The 22,838-nt window shown below is 43.3% G+C and overlaps 1 protein-coding gene across 6 annotated transcripts in view; it reads left to right on the top strand.

Moving 5' to 3' along the window:
- TAFA4 (TAFA chemokine like family member 4) overlaps positions 1 to 22,838 on the top strand; it is a 105,090-nt gene that overhangs the window by 16,649 nt on the left and 65,603 nt on the right. For 5 of the 6 annotated variants that reach the window (XM_068154325.1, XM_068154324.1, XM_068154328.1 and 2 more), the window contains exons 2-3: positions 18,200 to 18,335; positions 21,447 to 21,562. In XM_068154325.1, the coding sequence (XP_068010426.1) occupies positions 18,256 to 18,335; positions 21,447 to 21,562 (196 nt within the window). In that variant the 5' untranslated portion in view covers positions 18,200 to 18,255. Of the gene's footprint in view, positions 1 to 18,199; positions 18,336 to 20,161; positions 20,300 to 21,446; positions 21,563 to 22,838 lie in introns of those variants that run through there. The other variant, XM_068154326.1, reaches the window with a different exon arrangement.

Below are 22,838 nucleotides of genomic sequence, written 5' to 3'. Positions count from 1 at the left end.
AAAGATGTACATTCTTAAATATGTAGATAAAGATAAGTGACTTAATTAAAAAATTATCAGTGGAAGGCAGTAAGATGAATTAGCTGGTTTAATTTGTTGTATGTGTCAATATGCCGTAACATAACCCAAGGTATTATGTAAAACCCATTGTATCCTTTTCTTTAATTCCCAGCGTGATTTCATAGTGGCTTCAGTTGCTCATTCTTTTGAAAACTGCTCCTGTATTGGGAATGTTAAATTCTTGGGACCGTCTGCCCCAACTTCAGCTTACATAGGTTTTGACTCTGCAGATGTTTAATGCCCAGTGCAATGCAGCCTGATGAGAGCAGTTCTGCTCTGATCAATAGTAATGTTTACAGGCTTTGTCTTTGGTGGTGGAAGTCAGGTTTATGAGCTTGATTGTTTTCCCAGTGACTAGCAAATTCTGCTCTTTGATCACATTGTGCTATGAATATCAGAGCTGGCAAAATTCCAGGCTAAATTGCTAGCTATTTTTTGACCATCTTCATAAATTATACATGATGAAAAAAGGGACATCTCAGAGCCTCTGTCTCCCACCCAGCGTTGCCTCTGATATCGTGTAGATCTTGTCAGGGTATGCAGTGTAGAGGAGGAGGAGGAGCTGTTAGGAGGAGCTGCTCTATTAAGACATGGTTGTTGATCTTATTAAAGGAGGAGATAACCAGCCTTCTGCTAAAAGGGCTGCTCTGTCTGTCAAACTCTTTCAGGTTGTGGTTTTCGGTGGTTTGTTTTTCTTTGGTCTTGCATAACAGAGCAAGCACCCACGCGAGTTCCACTGGAGGATTCCCTGGTGGGAATAATTATGTATACGGTGCTGTGCCTTGAATAAGACTTTCACAATTCTCATGCTTAAATTCTAAGTGACTCCTAAGTCATGCTGGCTTTCAGGCTTGAAGATCTTATTTTTCAGAATATATTTTCTCCAATCTCAGTGCAGCTACAAATACAACATTTGACAAGCATGGCTGAGCTTCTGCTTCAGGTCCTTGGGTCACCGCCTTTCTGTTGCAAATGCCTTGTCCGAGGGTTGTTTTGAAGTTTAGTTATTTCTATCTTTTCCAGACATCTCTGTTAGCTTTCTAGGGTGAGGCAACAGCTGCTTCACAAAGATTTTCACATGTTGCATTCTTCTAATGGTAGGCTCATGGCTGTCCTGTGTGAAGCAATTCAGCTGGGTGATGAGAAAGTGGTGTGTTGTAGGCAGGCCATACATGTAATGGGGAGGGATTGGAGAGGCTTTATAAAATCTCTGGGTAAAGTACTGGTTGGTAGATAGGACATGAACTGAGAAGTCAGCCAGGATGTCTCTGTAGAGCTTTGAGGCAGCAGTGTGACACTGCAGTGAGTTATACGTGAAGACAAGTTTTAGTCTTTGAGATGGGCCTGAAGAGCTGAGAGAAGAGGAAATGTGGAGGATGCCAGGCTAGGGGTGTCTGTATCTCAGTCTTCTTCATGGGGGCAGCTCCAGGCCCCTCTCACGTTTCTCTGGCCCTGGCCAGGGGAAGGAAACAAACTGCAGCTGGAACTTGCAGCTGAGGGATGACTCTGTGAGGCAAAGCACAAACACAGCTCTGAGCCTGTCAGCCTTGCAGGACTGCAAGTACCGAGGCATACTCCTTAAAGGAGGATTGCTGAAGCAAACTCACTTGTATAACTAACTGGAATTTTAATTCTGAAGGATCAGTTGCTTTCTTCAAGCCACGGACTGAAATGGGGACCCTGTGGCATGAGCCATTAGCATTTTTAAATTCCACTAAAGAACATTCTGCTTGCAGAGGTGTACACCTGCTTTCCAAAAATTAAAGAGTATAGCCTAAACCCATCAGTTCAGCTGAGAAAGAAGCTGGGTCTGTAGGTGCTGAGGCAAAATTCATGTGAGGTGTAGCAGCAGAGTTGAGAGGCCAGCAGATCGAGAGAGGTGATTCTGCCACTCTGGTCTCTTGTAAGACCCTCCTCTGGAGTCCTGCATTCAGCCTTGGTACTCCCAACACAAGAAAGATGTGGACCTGATGGAGCAGGTCTAGAGGAGGGACTCAAAGATGATCAGAGGACTGAAGCATCTCTCCTACAAGGAAAGGATGAGAGAGTTGGGGTTGTTCAGGCTGGAGAAAACTCCATGGAGACTTTATAACAGCATTTCAATACCTGAAGGGGACCTACAGGAAGGCTGGGGAGTGACTGTTTAGAAGAGCTTGTAGTGATAGAATAATGGACAATGGCTTTAAACTAGAGCAGAGCATATTTAGGTTGGATATTAGGAGGAAGTTCTTCACGATGAGAGTGGTGAAATACTGAAACATGTTGTCCAGAGATGTGGTGAAGGCCCCATCCCTGGAGGCATTCAGGATCAAATTTGATGGGGCTCTGAACAACCTGATCTAGTGGAGGATGTCTCTGATCACTGCAGGGTAACCACCCTGGACAAGATGACCCTTGAGGGACTTTTCCAATCTGATGCACTCTATGATTTGGTGATTCTACCCAGCTGTGGCCTTCCAAACTGTGAAGGGTTGAGGTCGGACTGGTGCTTCAGGCTTTACTTTGTTTTATTCTTTTTGTCTTGCTTCAGCTTTTGAGTAAACATGATACTTGTGTCAATGAAATGAGTAGCAAACACCTGCCACATTATGGATTTTTGCTATGTTAGGAGTAACAAATGGGAGCCAGTGTTTCTTGTTCAGAAGAGGAAGACTGCCAGAATCAAAGATGTAAATAAGAGCCAAGGAAAATTAATTGCAAACCTGTCAAGTCTGGTCTGTCTTTATTTTTATTACATGGTGCTCAGCAGATCTTTCTTAGAGATGGTAAAAAAAAAGAAAAAGAAAAAACCCATCTTGGTCCTTGTGCAAATTCAGCTGAAACTTCCCAGTCACAGCAGAGAGACAGTCTCCTGGTCTTCAGTGCCAGGGCAGCAACCCCTTTCACTCTGAAACATTTGTACCACATGCAGAAAGGGTATGGCTGTGGTTCTGAGCTGTGGGACATCTGTCAGGGGACAGGTAGGCCAGAGGTCTCTGGTGGATGAAAGCTCCAGTAAGTCCCAGATAACCTACAGCTCGCTCTGGACTTCTGCAATGTTGCTTAAGCCAGGCTTGAGCACCATATCAATCATAGAATCACTGAATAGTTTGGGTTGGAAGGGACCTTTAAATGCCACCTAGTCCAATCCCCCTGCAGTGAGCAGGAACATCTTCAACTAGAGCAGGTAGCTCAGAGCCCCAGACAACCTGATCAGGAATATTTCCAGGGATGGAGCATCTTCTTCCTCATTATAATAAAATTCTTTCTAGTCTAAATTGTCCTTTTTTTTAGTTTAAAACCATCATCCCCTGTTCTGTAACACAGGCCTTGCTATAAAGACTGTCCCCAACTTTCATATCAGCCCTCTTTAATTGCTGAGAGGCTGCCACAGGGTCTCCCTGGAGCCTTCTCTTCTCCAGGCTGAAGGATCTCAACTCAGCCTTTCTTCAGAGAGTCCTGCTAACTTAGAATAGATCCAAAGCACAGAGCAAGAACAACAGTGCTTACAGCCAGCCTGCAACCTCCTCATGCTTCTAACTTGAATATTGACAAAAAGCATGTGGGTCTTGGCTCTTCATGTGACAGCCAGCCTGCTTTTGATCTCTCCCCACGCTTCTGGGTCTCTGCTGGAAGAGGATATGCTGTCATTGACTAATTTATTTGATCCTAAATCCTCCTGAGTGGAGAACAGGAAGCTTCAGAAAGTAATACTTTCTAGTTAGGGTGACTATCACAGGAATATTCCATTATTAAATTAGAAATTTTTCATATTCCTGAAAACCAGATGTTCAGACCTTGAGGTTAAAAAGGCAATAGATTATTTATGTGATACTGCTATTCTCAGTTAATAAGTTGGATGGTGCTGTTGCAAGCAGAGAAATAATTAGGAATTCATGTACAACGGAGAAGGCAGAAAGGACAAAAATCATGGTTTGTGAAACCAGCTGTCTTTGTCTGGAGTGCAAAATTAAGTTAAAATTACATACCACACCCTCCACTGGTTGTTTATTCTGTCTCATGCAGTGCTACCACTCTACCAAGCAGGTCCTGCTGGTTTTTTTCCTGACATGCAGGTGCCATAAAATGCTTCACACTCACAAAATACCTGCCCAGAGTTGTACAAATTGAATGAAGCTCAACAGATAAATAAATACCCAAGTATTCATCCTAATTGCTCAAAGCCAGCTGAAGAAAAGAAAAAGGATGAAAGGGGTAAAATAAGGGTGGTTGGACTTTCTCAAAAATATCCTTTGGGTGCTCACCAAACAGAATCACAGAATCACCAAGGTTGGAAGAGACCTCAAAGATCATCAAGTCCAACCTGGCACCACAGACCTCATGACTAAACCATGGCACCAAGTGCCACGCCCAATCCCCTCTTGAACACCTCCAGGGATGGTGACTCCACCACCTCTCTAGGCAGCACATTCCAACAGCTAACAACTCTCTCAGTGAAGAACTTTCTCCTCACCTTGAGCCTAAGCTTCCCCTGGCACAGCTTGAGACTGTGTCCTCTTGTTCTGGTGCTGGTTGCCTGGGAAAAGCGACCAACCCCCTCCTGGCAACAAGCACACTTCAGATAGTTGTAGAGGGCAATAAGGTCTCCCCTAAGCCTCCTCTTCTCCAGGCTAAACAATCCCAGTACCTGTGAGCAGAGAAGGGAATTTTGGCTGTTGTCTGTGAATTTTCTGGGGGGGGGGATAGAGGCAGGTGGGATTTCAACACTGGTTGAAAACCAGCATGTTAGACTAAACCAGTGATAGCTACAGGAAAAGAAGTGAGGTTAGCCTGAAACAATGCAAGGCACAGCTCTGCATTGGAAGTCTGTATCTTTCTTTCTGAATGCAGTGGAACTCTCTGGTGAGTGAAGGTTTGGTTACCTGTAGCCTTGCTTGCTAATCTTGGCCAAAACACTTGTCAGCTGCAAGAAGAGAGTTCCACTTGGAGAGGGGAAAATACAAATCCAAGAGGTGATTTTCCTCCTTTTTTTTAATTTTTTTAATTACAGTTGCTGGTTTGCATTTAATTAGTGTCCAGTATTGAAGCAAAATGCCTGACAAATTCCTGCTATGGTCCCTGAGATGTAGCACATTTTTAATAGCAGCAGTTCTTAATTTAAACCAGTCCTGTGACTTTCTTTGTTAATGGCTTTTCTTCTGTCTGTGTGGCTATGGAAATGCTATGTACAATAACCCTGGAATTTCAAGCAATGATGCAAACACTCCACGGACCTCTTAAAAATGTACCTCAGTGCACAAAACTCAGGTGGGAACAGTTAAAGTGAGAGAGTTTCACTTTGGTGTTCCAGTTCATCAATCTTTAAGGAGACACCAGTAGGTCAAATGGATCTAACACTGATTGATTTACAAGAAGGATCCCTTTTTAAAGTGAATCACAATTCATCTCCAGTTGGCAACTGAAAAAAATAACCCCCCCCATAAAATAAAGGCACTGGGGTGCTGGTTGTTGGAGTACTTAATTACTTCAGCACTTCACAGTCATCCCTTACTCCATAATACAATCTGATCGGTTTTATACAGCCCATTGTATTTTTGTTCAGTTAGCTCTTACTGAATCTGAGTTCTTGGAGTTGACTGATGTCCAGAGGTCTGGAGCACAGCCCTGTGAGGAGAGGCTGAGGGAGCTGGGGTGCTTAGCCTGGAGAAGAGGAGGCTCAGAGGAGACCTTATTGCTGTCTACAACTACCTGAAGGGAGGTTGTAGCCACGTGGGGGTTGGTCTCTTCTCCCAGGCAACCAGCACCAGAACAAGAGGACACAGTCTCAAGCTGTGCCAGGGGAGGTTTAGGCTGGATGTTAGGAAGAAGTTCTTCACAGGAGTGACTGGCCATTGGAATGGGCTGCCCAGGGAGGTGGTGGAGTCACCATCACTGGAGGTATTTAAGAAGAGACTGGATGAGGCACTTGATGCCATGGTTTAGTTGATTAGATAGTGTTGGATGATAGGTTGGACTTGATGATCTCAAAGGTCTTTTCCAACCTGGTCTGGTCTGGTCTGGTCTGGTCTGGTCTATTCTATTCTATTCTATTCTATTCTATTCTATTCTATTCTATTCTATTCTATTCTATTCTATGCTTTGAGGACAGGTTCCCTGCATTGTGATAACAACAAAGCCTACCTGTCCCCAAGTCCTCTTGCCAAAAATTGCTTGCTACTTAACTACACTTTAGGAGCATATATTGAACTCTGGCTGTGTCACCATCCTAAAAGGCAAATACTTGTGGAGTAGCAGTTCAGCAACAGCACAGAAGCAGCTGTCTCAGGATCCAACAGAGTGCTCATGATTGATCTTGTTTTCCTCTAAGGATGATTGCATTTGAGTTATAACCAGCATGCTGGCAAAGGTGTTTGTGGTAGTAGAGTGGAAGAAAATAAGTCACACTGAGGATATGTTTTCATGGGATTATTGGTGGGGGAAACCTCTGGAAAATTGTATGTGAGGTGGAGAGTCTCTATTTTAGTTACCTGTCTGAGGTGACAAGAAGGTAGCATCTGCTGAGACATTTCATACCTGCTGCTAATATGATTGAATCTGGAGGTTGCTCTCTTTATTGTAGCTGAGTTTGAGCACCATTTGCCCCAGGACAATATTCACAATTAATGTATTAAAAAATGGGGGGAAAAATATATATTGAGGGGGAATTGGATGACAAGATTCTGTGACTAGTCACATATCAGAGAAATGGAAGACTTTTACAGTTTCCTTTAGAAAAACCCACAGACTTCATCCGAAATAACTGAGTGTCCACCCAAAAGGCTGCAAACATTGCTCATTATTTATGACATCACAGAAGCTCAAGAGGCAGAATCCACAGAAAGAGAAAGAGTGGTTTTCTTTAGCTCTGCCATTGTGATTGTGAGTGCAGACAAATATTGGGGAGATAAAAGGGGAAGCAGCTGCCAATATGGCACTAAACCTGAAGGCTGCAGTCAAAGGAGAATTCTCTGGGAAACAGAAGATGGAGAAAATCTTAAGAGAGAGATTTGGAAGGGGGAGAGCCAGGCAGTGCTGACTGTGAGAAGGTGTAGGAGTCAATCTGCACTCAGCCTGCTGGGTGACTATTTGTGACAAGCTTTGTGGAAAAATATTAAGTACCACTCAGTTTTTCATGCTTTGTTTCCCCACCTCTCTGGCAATCTCATTGTTAAACGAGTGAACTAAATGTGCCATCAAGTTTTTTTTTTCTATGAATCCTGAGATTTCTTTTCATGAAGTCCCAGTTTCATGGGTGAAAATAATTGGAGGACATTTTTCTCTTCTGTTTTATAATTATTTTAAAGAGAGTTAATAGCTCTCCAGTGGTGATGCAAAGCTGATTAAAAGATGATTCTTGTCTACCCTGAAAATAAACAATCAACAACTTATTACTTTCAACAGGTCCCACATCTTTAGGGCAATCATAATTGGCTTCAAGTGAGGCAGGGAAAGTGGGGGGGATCTCATACTTGATTTCCAACCCTGCACATTTCAAAGCATAATCAAATTTATGCCACTTACTCCTCCCCCAGCTCCTCCCATCAATCATGCACACGGTTATGTGACCATGAAATGGCTTGTGCACAAATGAAGGGTCAATAGAAAAACAAGTCCATCCTAGGCAGATGGGGACCTGAAAGACTAAATTTCAGCCTCCCCTTAGCTCTGTGAAAGAGAAAACGTTCTTCTTCTTTTTTTTTTTCTTTCTTTTTGATCCTCCCCTCCCCAAAACACCAAAAAATCCAACCCCAAACCAAACAAAAAACCCACCAAAACCCCAACTCAACCAACCAAAACCCCCCCTTCAACCAAAAAAAAAACCTCCCAAACAGCAACAAAACAAAGAAACAAGCAAAAAAACCCAAAACCTCCCAAACCCAACAACAAAACAACAACAACAAAACAACAACAACAACAAAAAATCAGAGTGTCTAGCTTTAGCCATGAGGAAGATATGGTTTTACTCATTCAAAGGCTCATTCAGAGGAACTGATTGAGCCTCCTGTGTGGAAACTGGTTGGTAATGGAAGGAGGACCCTTTGACAATTCTGGTGCTTGAGGGAAATACTATGCTAACAACTCCTCTTACTGCTTCTGTAGAGCAGGGACAGGATAGTGTCCAGGAATAGTCTCCTTACAAATCCCTCAGCACCTTTTGAGGTTCTGTCCTTTTTAATCACAACAGTAGCCAGGGGTCTGGCTGGTTTCCTCATGCCTGTTCAGAAAGGGTGAGAGCAGCAGGCAACAGATGATTAACTTGCTCCAAAGAGGGAGACCTTTATTCACTGTTGATCACTATGTGACTCAGGTGTAGCCTCTTTCCCTGCCTGCCAGCATTCTCTTGATGCTCACACGCGTGCTGCTGCTATGCAGCTGAACTTCTCAGAGGAGGCAGGAAGAGAGGCTATGCAAGCAAGAAACAAGAGGGCTGGGGAGATACAGGGAAGGAGGCCTGAAGGATTGGACTGCAAGAGAAAAGGATGAAGGAAATCCCTTCTGGAGTGAAGGAGGTAAAATGCAATTTGTCTAATATTAAAATACTTGAGGGAGTGTGTAACCTTATGTGTCTGTACTGGAATTTGGAACTTTTCTGGTTACAAGGAGAGAGCCAAAGGTCTGGAGGACAGAGGTAGAGTCACTCCATCTACATGGCAGCGGTCTGCCAGAGCAACTATGTCAGCTAGAGCACATTGTTTGCACATCACAAATGAAACATCCTTTTGAGATCTGTCCATTTCTTAAGTTTTCTTTTCCTTCTGGCAATGTAATATTGATTCTAGCACCACAGGACCAAGGGCTCAGGAGATAATTAACAGATACATCTATCTGCTCAATTTTCTTCTTAAGTCAGTAGTAAGGTACTGTCAGGATTTAGAAAACCTGGTACCTGAAGGACACAATACAAACAATGTACAGCTGCAGCCTCACCCAGATCTCTCAGAATCAATGAGAGCAAATCCCAACTGTACCATGCCTCTACTGTGACTGTGGGGCTCCAGTTAGCTCCAAACAAGCAGACATCTCTCCATGTTGAGCAGAGGTCAGAGTTTAGGACTGAAGATCAGTGGTGTCAGTTCTGGGGTAGAAATGAAGTTATTCCTAGCTTAGTCAGTGCTGTGTACAGTGTGGGTGCAATCTGTGTGGTGGTCAGTTCATCCACCCAGCTGTAGAAAAGTCAGTGCAACTTTGTCATTGGTTCTGAATATGCTTTTGTTCATTCAACTGGGATCAAGATTGTACAAGGCTGGGTTCTCCTGTGAAGGGCAGCTGTGTCTTGACCATGCCATACAAATGCCTTGCCAGGTAGTTTATAGCGTTTTGCTTCTGCCATTCAGTTACAGAGAATGAGGAGTATTATTGTTGTTATTGGTTTGGTAGCAGTTTTTGAACTGATGGCTTGGGAACCCAATTTTGGAGTTTTCCTACTCAGTTGAACAATGTTTTGGGTTTTTATTACATAACTTGAGAAGCAGATTCTGCTCAGCAAACATTATTTTCTAACACTGAGGAAACAGCTTGTTTTGTAACATGAAAGTCAAGTGACAAAACAAGATCAAGGAGCTGAGTTATAGCTCTTTGGTTTGTGCCTCTCCCCTCCTGTGAAAGTTTTGTTCTTCACTGTTGCTACAGGAGATTCTTTGTGCTAGGGGAAAGAATCTTCAGCTAGTCCCAAGCTGATTGTGTTTGTACAAAACTGGGAATATCAAAAATGTTTCCTTCCAGTTTGCTAGCAGTTATCCTACGTACTACCCTGAGGTGGGCAGGAAGAACAGAGATGGCGCACCACAAGATATTTTGCTGTTGGCTTATGCAGTTGACAACACAGGTGGTAAAAATGTGCATTCAGCCCATAATTACACCTCTGGAAAATTTAGTGCTGCATTTATGAAATGCTTTTCCTCAGACTATTTTAACAATTAGCTAATGAGTCCCAAGTGGAACAATTATCCCATACACCCAGACAGTTGGGATTCTTCATCAGGCAGTGCGCATTCTCTGCTCATAAAGCATGTTTGTCTTCTAAAAGCAAAAGTAGTTCTTCTGTGCTTTCCCCTTGGAGTGTTGCATGAACTGAAACAAAAGCAGAGGTTGTATTGGTGGTATAGAGATGGACAGACCCTGTTGCAGTCAGAGGCCAACACAGCTTAGGGAAGCGTGAGAAAACATGATGTAATTATTTGCTATGAGGTGTTTGGGGGAATAATAAGAGAAAATAGTCTTCTAATGTAGTAGAATCAGAAGATCCAAATTTGGTTATAGGAACCCTGACACCAACCGGAAAGATATCTAAATATGAACCAAGCTGACCCTGTCTGCATGAAACAAAAAATCAACAAAAAAATCAATACACGTAGGAGGTATTTTGAGTTTCTTTCTACCACAATTTTCCTCCTCCAGCCTCTGACTTGATGACTGTCTGTGGTCAGGGTACTGAGGATGACACTGTGAACAGTGACTATTTACCTCACATTTATATTCCAGTCCAGTTTTTTTTTTTTGCTCCAAGGCACACAGGAGATGTAGTTCTGCTTCAGACCTTGAGCAAACATGTAATCCATCCCTGTGAATGGAGAAAGGAGCTTTGCCCATCTCACAGGTGTTCAGCCAGTTTTAAAAAGCCTCCATCAAAACAGGCTTGTACCACAAATTTCCCACAGTTGGATACAGAAAATTTCTCCTCTCACACACACACACACTAAATAATCTTTGCAGGCCACTAAATAATTTGCATGCTGTCTGCAGTAGCTACAGAAAACCACTTGTTTAAATCACACCCTTCTTTCTTCAAACCTCTTCAAGGAGACAGTTAGAAATGTCTCCAACAAACTCCTCCTTTTTTGGCTAAATAACACAACCTTCCTTTACTGCTTGCAATTGTTCAACCTGTTCATGTCTATGTTATTCCCCTGGGGTTACCTCTTGTTCTTAATTTGAATTCTCACCCACAGTCAGTTACCAACTACTTCTTATATTGAGAGCCTTGAGTTGGCCACCAGGCACCCAGAACAGCTCTGGGACCTCCCAGTGCATTACCCAGAGGCACAAAATTACGTGAGATCCCTTCTCCATCCTTTCCTTCCCTTCCTCTCCTGGGTAATCTCTGCATAATAATCTAGCAGCTCACCTGGGTCCCTAGTGAGTGGGAAGAAAGGTGAGTGACCTGCTTTATAGTGGGTCAGTTATCTTTTCCTTCCATGGCAGAAATAAAAGTCCTGGGAATAGAAAACTGTGTCTCATTGCTTGAGATGAGCTGTGCAGCAACTTTAATGATTTGCTACCCGGCAGGAGAAGTTTACAGTAAGGGAAAATGCATATTTGCCATGTCTGAAACATTGCTGAAGGTATTTCCCTCAAAGACACTTCTCTCCACGTTTTTTGATGTGCTGCTTGCACTACGTGAGTGCTGCTCTGCTTCTAGGGAGGTCAGTGGGAGTGGAGCAGGGCACTGCCTGTGCTCTGCCTCCTCTTTGAACAGGGCTGAATCAATTCCTGTGCTTCCTTGAACACACTGCCTGTAAGTCTGCCCATCTCTTAAGCGTGCCATACACCAGAGGGTGTGGAAGATTTTGAGCTGTAGTGAGGGACTGAAAGAACCTGGCTAATCAGAATGAAAAATTCTCTCTGATAAATGTGGTTGAAAGAGTTGAAGCGCTGGGCTGTAATGAGGAGATATCCTGTGCTGGGTACCTAAGTTAGGAAGTCAGTGCAACCTTACAAATGGAACTTTGAAGGCAATACCTCTTTGGGAGTTCACTTTGCCTGGAATAGCTGCAATTTACTCTCTGAGTAGTCCTGTTGGTCTTGGTAGGCTTTTTCCTAATGCAAAGATGAGGACTCAATTTGACCAGAACTAGAGGACACAGTCTCAAACTGTGCCAGGGGAAGCTTGGGCTGGAGGTGAGGAGAAAGTTCTTCACTGAGAGAGTTGTTAGCCACTGGGATGTGCTGCCCAGGGAGGTGGTGGAGTCAGCATCCCTGGAGGTGTTCAAGAGGGGATTGGACGTGGCACTTGGTGCCATGGTTTAGTAATCATGAGGTCTGTAGTGACAGGTTGGACTTGATGATCTTTGAGGTCTTTTCCAAACATATTGATTCTATGAAATGTGAGAGGAGATTCTGAAATGCTTTTCTAAGAATTCAGCTGAGATTTTATGTCCCTTGAGATGATTGTTTGACACACAGAGATTGTACTTTTAAACTCCAAGTGATCAGCTGTTCTTGCCGGGATAATTCATACACTTCATTTACAAAACTGCTAATTCTTGCCCTGTAAATATACTTCAAAGCTGTGAGCTCTGGTGACCAAATGTCCCCAGAATATACACTGGAGTTAGTGTGTGAAAAAGTTACTCTTGCCTGGCCTGGAGGGGACCTGAGCTAGCCCCTGTAGCTTGCATTGCAGCTGAGTAGACACCTGACATTCTGCTTCAGCAGAAGAGGGCAACAGCTTTGATTTCTAACTTCTCCTTACACTGTGTAAACTTCAGATCTGGCAGTCTGCTAGCTCTCACCTTCAGTCCTTTGCTTGAATTTGTTTTCTGATTCTCTGCACTGCTGTTGCTTTTTCTGACCTGAGTTCCACTGGATTAAACTTGGCAGCCACAAACTTTCACTTAAAATGAGTCTGACTGAAAAAGGCTTTCCAAGAGAACACCCACCTGACTCACTAGTCTCACTCTGTCACAGTTAGCCAAGGAAGGCTACAGCAACTAGAGCCAGAAATGGGGTGGTTTAGGCATCACTGGAAGTGTTTAAAAAGAGACTGGATGGGGTGCTTAGTGCCATGGTTTAGTTGATTAGATGGTGTTGGGTGATAGGTTGGACTTGATGGTCTCGAAGATCTGTTCCAACCTGGTTAATTCTGTATTCTACACTTTTGCAGTTCTCCCAGTACATCCTCTTGGCATGCCCACAATGAATGGAAGGTTTGCTCTCATCTCTGATGGAGACAGTGAAGACAGATAGACCTTAGAGAACTCCATATGCTGCTGAAGACAGATACATTCTCACCAGAACACGCAGCATATAGGATGTCTGTCTGTGTGGATGGTGCAGCTGCTGGTGTGGCTGATACCTTATGCTCTGTGGCTACAAAGGCAGTTTGATTCTCCTTCCTTAGGAGGCTGTGACTTTTATTTCCTGTAGCTCTCATGGGCATGGTCTTTTTTTTTTTTTTTTTTTCCACACCTCCCTCAGCTGCTAGTGAGTGAGGTTTGAAATATTCCTGTGGAAAGGGCTGGCTACTGGTGACAGACTTGAGGAGCCACTAGCAGATGTTGTAAATGGGAAATGATGTAATACATTTTAAGAATGTAAGTTTTTAAAAACTTTAAAAAATTGCAGGTGAAGCATGTTGGGAGTCTGCTAGGCTCTGGAAGGTGCTGGAAATTGCTGCAGCCCCCCTGTGGTTATCAGGCTACATGCTTGGCTTAAAAAGGAAGAGATGCTCTTGCAGTTTAGGGCTACCTGGTCTGGCTAACTTTCTTGCTGTCTGAAGAGCCTTCTCACTTCAGTTTGCCATATTCTGTGACTGGGTCTCTCAGTGAGAGCTGCAGGAGAGCAAACACAACAGAAAAGTTGCTGTTGACTTTAGAAGCAAAGGGTAGAGGATTTGGGTTCAGCAGAAGTTTTGGGTTCTTGCACTGTGAGAAGAGTCTTATTTACTACTCTATTTATTTACTCTGGTGTAACTGTCACTCAGTGTGATTCATGATGGGCAGAACTGAAGACTTTAAGCATCTTACTTGTCCATCCACCAGCTGTTTAGATGAGCAGGAATATCAGGAGGGAACATGAGGTACAAGCTGGAAGGTTTGTTACTGCTGTTTGTGGTACTGTTAAAGATCATCCCTGGTTATTGTACCTTCTGTGGTTCACTTCAAAAGATCTGATGTTCAGAAACTGACAGTGATGCAGAAAAGAACTGCATGATGGATTTAATAGTGTAAAGCCTTCCAAGGAGAGGCTTCCTCCATCTCACTTATGTGGAAGTCTGGGACATGACAGTGGGCTGTGGGCATTGATACCTGAAAGTAGAGTAGGCTTTTATCTGCCAGCAAGAGACCTAATGAGATCAGATGCCTAGAAGTAGAAGCTGGAAGAGTTCAGATTGGAAACTGGGTGCAGTGTTTGAAGTGAGGTTAATTAACTGTTGGAGTAACTCAGGCTGTGGTGAATTTACTGCCACTCGAAGTCTTCAGATCATGCTAAACTTACCTGGCCTGATAGAGATTTCTGCATGGGAGACTAAATGCGAATATAAACCGTGTTATTTCCCTCTGGCTGGCTCATTTCTGTGGGTGCATGGAGAGCCTTGAGGAGATAGGGCACAGACTGTGAGGTGGTGAAGGAGGATCACAGTCCCTGTCCCCCTCCTGCAGCAGCCCACACTTCTGCCCTCCCAGAGAGCAGCGAACAGAGCAATCCTGTGACAGCAACGTGTTAATATGATTAACTATGAAACTTAATTTGCATGGACAGTTCATTCTGGCACAAAGGAGCGCCAGCAAATTAGAGGCTTTGCGGTAGTGGTGGGGGGCTCGGAGGGGATCTCTCTGAGGACCGAGGTGGCTCCGGCGGGGAACAATGAGCGGGGTTCTGCAGAGCAATCGGTGCACGCTGTACGGATGAGATTTAATGAGATTTCCGAGTAATGACAAAAGTTGGAAGTGTTTAATAGCTCGCCGCTGAATTATGCATGCGGTCGGGGCCGGGGACAGCTCCATTGTGCCGGCGGGCTGCGGGAGCCGGCGGAGCCGCCGAGGCGGAAGATGACCGCCAGGGGGCAGTAGCGCCACGCAGCAAGGCCAGCGGCCGCCCTGCCCCGTCCCAGCCTGCCTTGGCTTGGAGAGCCGAGACGCGCCCCCCCGCCCTGTACCGCCCCTGAGTTCTGCAAACAGAGTCACAGCTTGGTATGGGCTGGAACGGACCTTTAGAGTCTCAGTCCAACGGCCTTGCAAGTCGATGTCTCTCCTGTGCTGTGAATACAGCGCTGCAGGTGGGGTCTCACCAGAACTCATCTCGATCTGCTGCTGTTCAGCACTGCTTTGGATGCAGCCCAGCGGAACTGTAGCTCCTGAGTTTTGTCTCTGATTCCCCTCAAACTCAAACAGCGATGCTTTTCAAATGCATGCGATGACCCGACTGGATTCTTGTTCCTCCTGTTGTAAGGAACTGCGGACGTTGCTCTGTTTTCTCTCAATTCTTTATTCAGTAAGACACAAAAGTTTCAAAGGGCTAATGGTGAGGTTAAACTTCCAGGCTGGCAAATCCCTGTAAAGTTTGTGGCACTCGTATTTGCTTTCCTCCTACCAATTGCTTTACAGAAAAACAAGGAGTCTTTTAAGGGATGCCATATCCTTATTTTAAGTGAGGAATTACTGAGAATGGAGAAATTAAAGCCTTTTAAATATTTAATGGATGAAGGTGTTCTGAATTATTTAATAGCTTATTATAAAAGATGGCATAAAAGGGTTTAGTAATTTGTTCTTTACAGAAACTAGCTATGAGAAATATTTTACAACATGTAAATATTAGTAGGAAAAGTACCTAATTTAAAATGCTATCTTGTTCCATCTGCCAAAGGAATTATACAGTGCCCAGACAACTTTCAAATTATTTTAGACCTTTATTGTTTCTATTCTGGAAACACTTCTCTGGCACAGAGAAATGCTATTTATAGCTATTGCACTGAAGTGCACAGTCACAGAGAACAGACTGTGCTGGGACTGAGGTGCAGCAGATCTGGCCACTGCAATTCTCTTCAGATACCAGAACACAGACTTGGGATGGGCTCATGGTGAATTGTGTGACCTGAAGTGGGGTCCAAGCAGACTAAGGTGCAAAGCAGGAGTTGTTCATGGCCAACCCATGTGTAAATACTGAGAATGGAGCTCTTCTGCTCTCCCCCATCATCTTCATCTGTAGCTCCCTGACCAGAGTTTCTTGTTTCAAAATAACTCCTTTCTTCATACGATTGCTTTCCATGGGTAACTTCTCTTCAAATCCCTCCTTTGTAAACCAACCCTGCAGCACTGAAGTCAAGGACTTCATGCTCAAAATCCCAGTTATTGTCAGAAATGCTGGTGTGTCCTGGGAGCTGACACTGATTTTTATTTCATCTACAGTGGCACTTACTTTGCCCATGGGTAACTGGTGGGGGGGTAGTGCCTGCTTGTGGGAACAGTTCCCCTTGCAAGCTGCACTGCCCTGGAGCTCCTGGAGCAGGACAGGAGTGAGTTGTTTGTTTGTACTGCCGGCAAATAAGAAGAGCTGTGCTTTCTGAAGTCATACAGGACCTTGGCAGGGACCAGCTGTAAAACCCCTGGCCACAAAATGCACACAAAACATGGTTTTGCCGTGAGAAACCTGGTGTTCTTTTTACCACTGTGAACAAGCTGAGCCTCTTGTTTCTGCTCTGATCTGCCTCCTTTATTGACATCAACCAGCTGAACCTCAGACGGAAGACTGTACTGTAGGAGTTTGCTTTACACTCATCTCAAATAATCCTATTTTCTTAAGAAATATCACTGGAAGGCATCAGAAAGCCCCAAGATATGCTGCTGGCTGTATCATGTAGTACTTTGGCTGGATCCATTTAATTAGGAGGAGTTGGAATAATCAATACTTCCTTGTCTTTTGCCAGTGCCTAACATGTTTACAGAGCAGGTTACACTTAAGTTAGTGTTTACCTGTGGATGCATCCACACCAGTTATTTTTTTTTTCCTCTCTAATAAAAATGATGGAACAGATAAGCACTACAGCCCCAGTTAGTGTATTGCAATATTGATTTCTACAAGAGCACTGTAAGAATATATTTATCTACCTGTCCTATTATGAAATGGGTAAAAATATACCCCACCACCATTCTGGTCATGCAATATGATATTGAAAAGTCTGTTTGTTTGTTTTCTCTCAATAGGCCATTTGAGTCATGCTGATTTATTTTATTTTGTGTGTATTTGCACAAGAAAGGACTGATGCAGGACGGTAGCACTTTGTCTTAAGACATCTCTATGCCCACACTTTGTTTTGATTTTGCCTCACTCGGAAACAGTCCACACTGGAAAATGAAGACAGAGTAAAATGTGATTAATTATAGACTGCTGGCCTGGTACCTCTTTAATTTCAGCAATTACTCTCTTTTCTCATGGTATTCTGAACAGAAAGCTGAGTGTATTGAGCCAGGGGCTTTCCTGTCCTAAGCTTCTGAAAGGTGTTTGCTTACAGGCTTTTATGATCCCAGAGATGCTTTGCCCTCTGATGTGATAGTGTAATTTTGTGTTTCTTAAAAGCACATTTCTAATTGATCAAAGGAAGGGTGAAATGAAAAGAGTGGTGGGAGAAGATGGGAACAGGTTATTGTGATTGCTTTGTACGTGAAGGCCACATTATTATTACTCTCACAAATTGCAGTGTGTTGTGTTTTCAATAGCAGAAGGTCAAGTTGAGCCCAGGGATAAAAGTGAGAGAACAAATACAAACACTAAAAGCAAAGAGAAGCAGGCATCTATGAAATGCAGTGTTTGAGCTCATTACTCTGCAGAACTGCTGCAAAAGTGTCTCCACATAGTGGGGTTTCAAAGAGTAGCTTCTGGGTATAGGTGGGCTGGGTGAGATGTAATGCTGGAAGCACATAGAGATAAAAGTGCCAGAGGGTGCTTATAATGCATTGATCACACAGACACAATCCTGTGGGTGTGACCCTGCAGACCCTCTGCTCCTGAGGCTGCTGTACTCCAAAGACCTTCCTTGGCTGAAACTTTATGAAGACAATGAAGGATTTTTCCCATCTTTGATAATCTCTGGTTCAAACCGTTGGGGATTTCACATAATCGTGGAAATCTCTACTACGGTGGTCTCTCAGACCTTCCAACTTTCCCAGCAGTTGAGTTGTAAGAGGACATGTGGTTGTAAGGACACAGTGAGCCAAACACAATAAGTTTGTAATTTGTAGTATTGTGAACTCTGCCTTTAGTTCATATAGTGATATCTCAGAGCTGCCTTAGCACAGTTTCTCTGTGTTCTTGGAAACAAGCTCAAAGAGTGATATGACTGCTGCTTTTTGCCTGGGATTGCACTGTAGGTGGCACTGTGAAACAATGGTTTTGGTAAGCAGGACCAGCCGTTAATTGCAGTGTAATGTGGCTTGCTTTCTAGGTCCCCAAAGCGAAGGAATCATTCTGAAATGCAGAAAGGCTTGTTTGCTGCTGCAAATGGGAATCTGGAATAACTATGAAAAACACACTGAAATAATTGTGTTTGACTGGAACAAAATTCTTGCAAAGTCCCCAAGGTAAGAGCACTTTTTATCTTTCAAAAGACACTGAAGATTCGCTGTTCTGGTTAGCAACAATATCCACTTGAATCCAACAGAGAATGAAGGCTTGACATTTCTGAAAGTGGCAGCCCACTGACACTGAAGGGCTCAGCACCCCTTGCTGCATCTGTCTGCCAGATTTCATTCTTCTCCTGCCTTTTTAAAGGGCTTCTTGTATTTCTTTATATTACCAGGCTGAAGACTTGTCTCCTGTCTACCTCTGAGGCCTGCAAATGCTGTAGCCGTTTTGTGGTACTGAATGCTTTTAGCAGCCTTTCAGTTTCGTTATAACTAAGTTGATGCTTTGTAGTGATACAAGTTTTCCTGGACTTGAATACACTTACAAAGGGGTGAGGATACCCTCTTAACCTGGTGAAATGTGGTTTAACATTTCCTAGCATCGGGCCTGTGGCTTCAAATGAGTCAAACTCATAATCTGGGAAAGCTTTTGAAATTAGTTCAGCACACAACCATTTCCTCTGAGACTAGCTTTGGCCCTGCACTGGCAATGGTGGGAGCACCTGGGTTCTTAAATGCTGAAGCAGCAGCTGTTGAGCATGTGGCACATGATTTGGGAATAAATACCTGTCCCTTCCTTCAGCTCACACCTGAAAGGGCATGCTCGAAAGGGCATGCTCAAAAGGTCTGATCTATTTACTTAATTCCAAGGGTGAGATCCTGGTTTCAGTCATACCTCAGGAAGCCCAAAGAAAGATCCCTGTCTTCATTATGATACCACAGAGTGACACCAGAGCTGGGGTCTCCACTAATACCCACAGAAGTGTCTTGTGTTTGCATTTAGTGCAGCACAAGGATGCTGTTGCAAGATGAGCAGTTGAAGACTTCCTAGTCAGTGGTAACTGGTGCACAAGGTATAGGCCTTGTGATTTTCATGGAGAGAGCAAGAAATCCAAGGTTAGATTCATCACTCTGCTCAGGAAAATGAGGTTCACTTACCCAGGCAAGATTTGGATGACTAAAATCTGAAATGGTTAGTTGATTTCAGAGCTTACTGGCCAGTTTCCTTAGACTAGAACAACAGCAATAATAACATTTATGCTTGTTTCACAGAGACTCAATCCCATTAGCTGCAGCAGCATTATGTGGTTCATTTGGGTGCAAGAGGTGAATTAGGCCCACGCTTATTAGCTGCTCTGAATTAGTCTGAGAGTGCTCCTTAAGAGGGTAGGGTAGGCAAGAACCAGTGACATCTTTATCTTCTGGGCTTGATTCATGTTTGCACAAGGCTGCTATACACTGCTGCAAAAGAGCCACAGTGTGTTTCTTCCTGTACTGGTTCATTTGTATTCAGGGTGGCAATATACTCTGTTTGAAATAAAGCACCTTCTTAAAGCAAGGAATGGTATCTTTTTGCCAAATCAGTCCTTAGGATGCCACTTCTTTACATACAAAATAAGTGTTTTGGGGTGGGTTTTTTTTCAGGAATCTGTATGCAAGTGAGTTATATTTTAGCAACGTTCCAGTGGCTTTTGAAAGAAGTTAGTAGGCTGGAGTGAAGTCTACAAGGACAGCTGAGGGTGCTGAGGTTTTCACCACTGTGTGTGGCTATCTTTCCTCATTCAAGTGTAAAATAGTGGTTTTTTGCTGAATTGCATTTACATACAGCAGTCTTAACTATTTCTATTAATAAGTGCACCTATGAGTTGTTTGGGGTTCATCAACATCCCCATTCACACACAGTGAGGGAACAAAATAGTTTTGTGATGTGAGAAAGGGAAAATTATGCAAATACTTTAAAATAATAATAATTAAAAAAAGCCATGTTTTGGTTTCATTTGTAGATGGTCATCAAATGTAAAACAGGTTCCAAGTGCTGCACCTGGTTTTGAAAGTAGAGCTGTCTAAAGGCCTGAGGGTTTTGTTTTCAAACTGCCAGCTCCATTCAGCATTTCAGTACGGGATTAGCTGAAGAGTCTCAGGTATTTTGAAGCTGCAGAGATAAACAAAATATTTAGAAACTACTTGGAAGAATCAGAACAGGAATCTGCAGGGGAAAAGAAGTCCCCAAAGGACTTTTTGGTGTAAATAAGCATGCTTAGGATAGGCTTGTGCAAACCCCAGCACGCTGATTAACTGCAGACTAACGTCACTGCTATGAAAGTAGTATTTAGTTCAATTTATGCAAATCTATAAATTGCCTGTAATTAATTTGATGTATTCCTGCTTGCAGCATTTGCTGCAAGTGTGGAACATTGTGTCTAAGGGTTCAAATGCATAATACCCATTTATGTACAGCACGAGTAATAAATCATCATAACTGAGTTTAAAAAGGAATGATTAGATTACCTTTCTGTATGATGAATGGCATAACATAAGCTATTGGGGGATTTAATTGTAGATATCTGCAGCAAAATTACTGAGGATTTGTGGTCTTAGTTCCTACACTTATGCGAATAAAGACTAACAATATCCCCCTTCTTTAGAACAAGTGTTTTCTGACACCCTGGCAGAGCAGGAAGTCCTCACATATGTGAGTGAGGTGCTGGTTTCATGAGTGTTCAACCCTCAGAAAATTCACTGATCTCCAGGAAAGCTCAGAGATGTTGTGTGCTTGGGTGATCCAGCCAGCTGAAGTGCGTGGCTGCACGGGAGCTAGTCGCATCAGCAAGTATGTCCTGAGAAGTATGAAGCAAAAAGGACATTTTTTCTGTGATGCTCCTGTGATGGTGGTACAGGTGCAGTTAAAAAATAGTAGCACAACTTTATTGATATTTAAATTTCAGTGTGGATGGATCTTAATTAAAAAGCCCCACACCACTTATCTCCAATCTATAGAGATGTGTTGCACTCACTGTGTTATTATGCATCTGTGTCTGTGGGTAATACAATGTGATAGCCATTGCTTCTGAGTATAAAACATGCTTAACAAAGAACTGGTCACAATTAAACCATGGATACGTGGTAGGGTTTTTTTGTCAGTGTTGCCTTGCAATAAGCCATGTTAGTTATTCTGTGACATCATCTCAGCTTTTCCTCCCCCCCCCCCCCCCCCCCCCCCCCATCATTTTTATGCTATTCCCTTCTCACATTGTTCTTGCACTCAACTGCATCCTTTTCTGCCTCCAGGATGAGATTCTGTGCCAAATCAATGCTTCTATCTGACTGGCTCTTTCTGGTCTATGTGTTAATGGTCTGCTGTAAATTGTTGTCCGCCTCTAGCCACCATCCCCGGGGGCACACAGGTAGGAGCTTTTAAACTCATTATGTGCGACTGAGTCCAATTAATACCACTGCAGAATGCTAGGGCCACTTTTAAGCTATGGATAATTGATGAGGCTGTTGACACCGTGTTATAACCAGTGAAATGGGTTAAAAATGCAAAAACAAGAAGAGAAAATGAGTTATTGCAACTGTTCATGCTATTTTTCTGTAATAATTTTATGTACTGAAGCTCACCAGACAGTTTTTGGAGTGACTTCATGACTGCTAGGACTTTGGGATTTGTGTCATTTTGCTTTATCCTTACCCAAAGATATTCTGAAATGTATCTTTATCTTCCCTTTCTTAATCCAGTTGTTATCAAGAGACTTTACAAAGGGTATCATTGGCTTTGATGGGCAATAGATCAAAGCCCTCAGACTTATTAGCCAGTTCTTTCTCTAAGTAACACAAGTACTTGACTGTGGTTTAGTTCACCTTGTAATATACACCTTTTCCTAATTTTCACAGTGAGGCAAAGAGAAAGATACTGCATTTAAGAGGTCATGTTATTGCAGTAGGATGCACCTACCAGGCACAGTGTAGTATCTTATTATTAACGGCAGAAGTAGCTCAGAACAAGTTTGGCTGACTTCATGAAGAGCTACCAGGCTGGAACTTCAAGGCAACATCTCTGTGATAGGATCATGTAGGCAAATAAGCTTGAAAGCAGAAAGAAATATTGAGGTGCTAATGCAAAGATTTCAGTGCAAGCCCTAAAACTGTATAGCTGAGCTAACTCTATGTCACCTTTGATCCCAAGGTGAGAAAGAGGTGATTTAACAGAATAACACTTGTGAGCTCTGCTTTTCAGGAGAGGTAGGAAGCCTGGCTGCAATGCCATTAGGAGACGATTACATTCTTAGTACAATAGTTAGCTTCATGCTGGCATGGGGGTTTCTGCAAGTGTTGCTGTTTGTCATGTAGTCTCATTCTAAAATTCAGTGTGATGCCTGAAATCCACATGTGATATTCTTTACTCTGAGACAAACTATGGTGGGTCCAGGTCTAATGTTAACACCCACTTCAGCTCAGTGCTAGGAAGTAAGGATACATTTGTTAGAGGACCCACCCTCCAGATAAGAACCCTTTGCTTCTTTTCTTGCTGCATCTGGTAACTGTCTAGGTAGGAGCTGAAGGCTTCCCATGTATTCACCAAGAGTTCTTTAGTCCTGGTGAGCAGCACTGACTGTCACCTGCCTGTAGCTGCTGGGTCTGTGTGCTCACAGCATGTCAGCAGTGTGTGTACCAGAGAGATAC

The sequence above is a fragment of the Melanerpes formicivorus genome, unplaced genomic scaffold (genome assembly GCF_026170545.1).
Source record: "Melanerpes formicivorus ecotype bairdi unplaced genomic scaffold, bMelFor1.0.p_v2 SCAF_28, whole genome shotgun sequence".
Classification (NCBI taxonomy): domain Eukaryota; kingdom Metazoa; phylum Chordata; class Aves; order Piciformes; family Picidae; genus Melanerpes; species Melanerpes formicivorus.
The sequence above is the reverse complement of the archived record's forward strand: the minus strand, read 5'-3'. Positions and strand labels throughout refer to the sequence as shown.